The sequence below is a fragment of the Corvus brachyrhynchos genome, unplaced genomic scaffold, assembly GCF_000691975.1.
Source record: "Corvus brachyrhynchos isolate BGI_N302 unplaced genomic scaffold, ASM69197v1 scaffold85, whole genome shotgun sequence".
NCBI lineage: Eukaryota > Metazoa > Chordata > Aves > Passeriformes > Corvidae > Corvus > Corvus brachyrhynchos.
In genome coordinates, this window is record NW_008238634.1 from 538,439 (window position 1) to 540,912 (window position 2,474).

The window sequence follows — 2,474 nt, forward strand, 5'->3', positions numbered from 1 at the left end:
GACACCACCCCGCCACAAGAGGAAGGTCGGTGTGTCCCCGCGCGAAACCCGCCCCTTTTCCTCCTCTTTCCCCCCGTTTTTCCCCCCTTTTCTTTCCCTTTATTCCCTTTATTTCCCTCTATCCTCTCTCCCCCTCCGTCCCCGCCGATCCCCCGCGCTTGGGGCAGGGGGAAGGGGGAGTCCCGCGTGGGCTCCGCGGCCGCGTTGATCCCATGAGGAGCTTCAAGGGGTGATGGGGTGGGGTGGGATGGGATGGGATGGGATGGGATGGGGGTTGGGGCACCCGCGTGTGGCCCCTCGCCCCCCGCGATGGGGACACGCGGGTCGGGCTCTTAAAAGGGGGGTGTGGCAGAGGGGGGGGGGATTGTGCCCCTCCCCCGCCACCCCCCGAATTGCAGGGAGACCCCAAGGGGTTTTTCTTGGAGGAGGTGCTCTGGTGGTGCTGAGAACTTCCTTGGATTTCAGGGAATGTGGGACGCAGGTGGGGGTCCCGGGGTGAAGCGGTGGTTGGGGGGATGCTGAGACCTTTTTGTGTCACCCTGAGGTGAGACCCTCCCCCCCCTCAGAGCCCCCAGGGCAGCCTGGTTTGGGGGTGCTGGGACCCTTTTGTGTCACCCCGGTTTGGGGGTGCTGGGACCCTTTTGTGTCACCCCGGTTTGGGGTTCTGGGACCCTTCTGTGTCACCCCGGTTTGGGGGTGCTGGGACCCTTCTGTGTCACCCCGGTTTGGGGTTCTGGGACCCTTCTGTGTCACCCCGGTTTGGGGGTGCTGGACCCTTCTGTGTCACCCCGGTTTGGGGGTGCTGAGCCCCCGCAGAGGTGGGGGCTGTCCCTGTGTCCCCCCTGCTGCAGGGCTGGTGGCAGTGGTGGCACGGCTGTCACGCCCCATCCTCCACGGGTCCGGCTCATTCCCAGCTGGATCTGGGCTGGGAGTGATTTGGGATGAAAGGGGGGTGTCCTCCCAGCTCTGCGGTGTGGGGACACCGCTGGGGACACGAGGCTGTCCCCATCCCTGCCCCCAGGCCAGGTCCGCTCTGCTCCCTGCTCCGGCCGCGTTTCCTATTTTGGAGCCTGCAAAATCCTTTCCAAACCCAGTCCTTCCCTCTTTTCTCCTGGGGGAGACGATGGGAAAACAAACAGCACATGACACCCATTAGTCACAATTTTTAGGAGTGACACCACAAAAAAAAAAAAAGGCTGTGTCTGTCCCTGCCTTAAGCCAGGCCTAACTCAGCCCCTCCGATTTTGGGGTTTTTCCTGAAGGATGGAGAGATTTTTCCAACCTTGCTGTCCAAGAGGAAGGGTGATGCGGCTGCCTCCATCCAGGAGCAGAATCGGTGGCAGGAGAAGTGCAGGGACACGGGAACAATGCCTTTTCCTCGGCAGCAGCTTTGGCTCCCGTTTATTCCCTATCCAGGGAAGGTTTAGTGGGATGAGGCAGAGATCCGGAGGTGCCTCTGTGCCCATTCCCTGCTCCTTTCACCCTCCTGCACATCCGGATTATTTTTTGCTCCTGGAAACGTGGCCTTTGCTTGCGATGGCCTGGAAAAAACCACGGAATTCCCACCTCGAGCAGGCACAGGGGAGCGAGGGTTATGGGAATGGGGTCATGGAAAAGGGAAGCCTGACCTCTGTGGGATCCTAGTGGGTTTGGAATTGGCACCAGGGCTGGGCTGGGCAGTGCCAGCCCCAGCAGGAGCGATGCCAGCGGCACAAACCCGCCAGAGCCTCTCTCCTCCGTGCCTCTTCCTGGTGTTCTCACTCCTGGCGTTTTCCTACCGGGAAAAACCACGTGGCCCACCCTAAACCCTGAAGCCCAATGCTTTTGGAATATTCCGAGTCCTAAAGATCTCCGCCGTGCTCCTCAAAAGCCTTTTTCCAGCCTGATTAGATGTTGGATGTTAGGAAGGAATTGTGAGGGTGGGGAGGGGCTGGGCTGGAATTGCCAGAGCAGCTGGGGCTGCCCCTGGATCCCTGGGAATGCCCAAGGCCAGGCTGGACGTTGGGGCTTGGATCCAGCTGGGATAGTGGGAGGTGTCCCTGCCCGTGGAATGGGTGGGAATTGATGGTCTTTAAGGTCCCTTCCAACTCAAGCCGTTCTATAATTCCATCATTTTTGGCACCACTTGTGATTCCAAGCTGGCAAGGATCCTAATTCATTTGTAAATCCCAATTAACTCCTGAATCCTAATTCCCGCATCAGGGGTGGCTAAAGGCCTCCTGAGCACAGATATTCCAACAAAACCCTGTCCCAGGATGACCCCGGCCCCTTCTCCCACTCCTTGGTGCTCTTTGAGCTCCCACCAACTCTTCTCCCGGGATCAGCGGCTCTGGGATGCTCCGGGAGTTCATTCTTTTTGAAGCTTTCTCTTTCATCGGCTCGAGATTGGGCACAGAGGGGGCTCATTCCTGGAATTCAGGAGTTTATCCTGATTTCTTCACCCCATCTCCTGCTAATTGCTGCTTTTCCCTCCT

At 59.0% G+C, this 2,474-nt stretch overlaps 1 protein-coding gene across 1 annotated transcript in view; it reads left to right on the forward strand.

Annotated features, from left to right (window-relative positions):
- Positions 1-4: 4 nt before the first annotated feature.
- The window catches only part of LOC103617752 (cytochrome P450 26B1), a gene marked incomplete at its 5' end in the record, with an annotated part of 16,679 nt that continues 14,209 nt past the window's right edge, over positions 5-2,474 (forward strand). The window contains one exon of the mRNA XM_017737372.1: positions 5-25. Within this exon, the coding sequence (XP_017592861.1) occupies positions 5-25 (21 nt within the window). The remainder of the gene's footprint in view (positions 26-2,474) is intronic.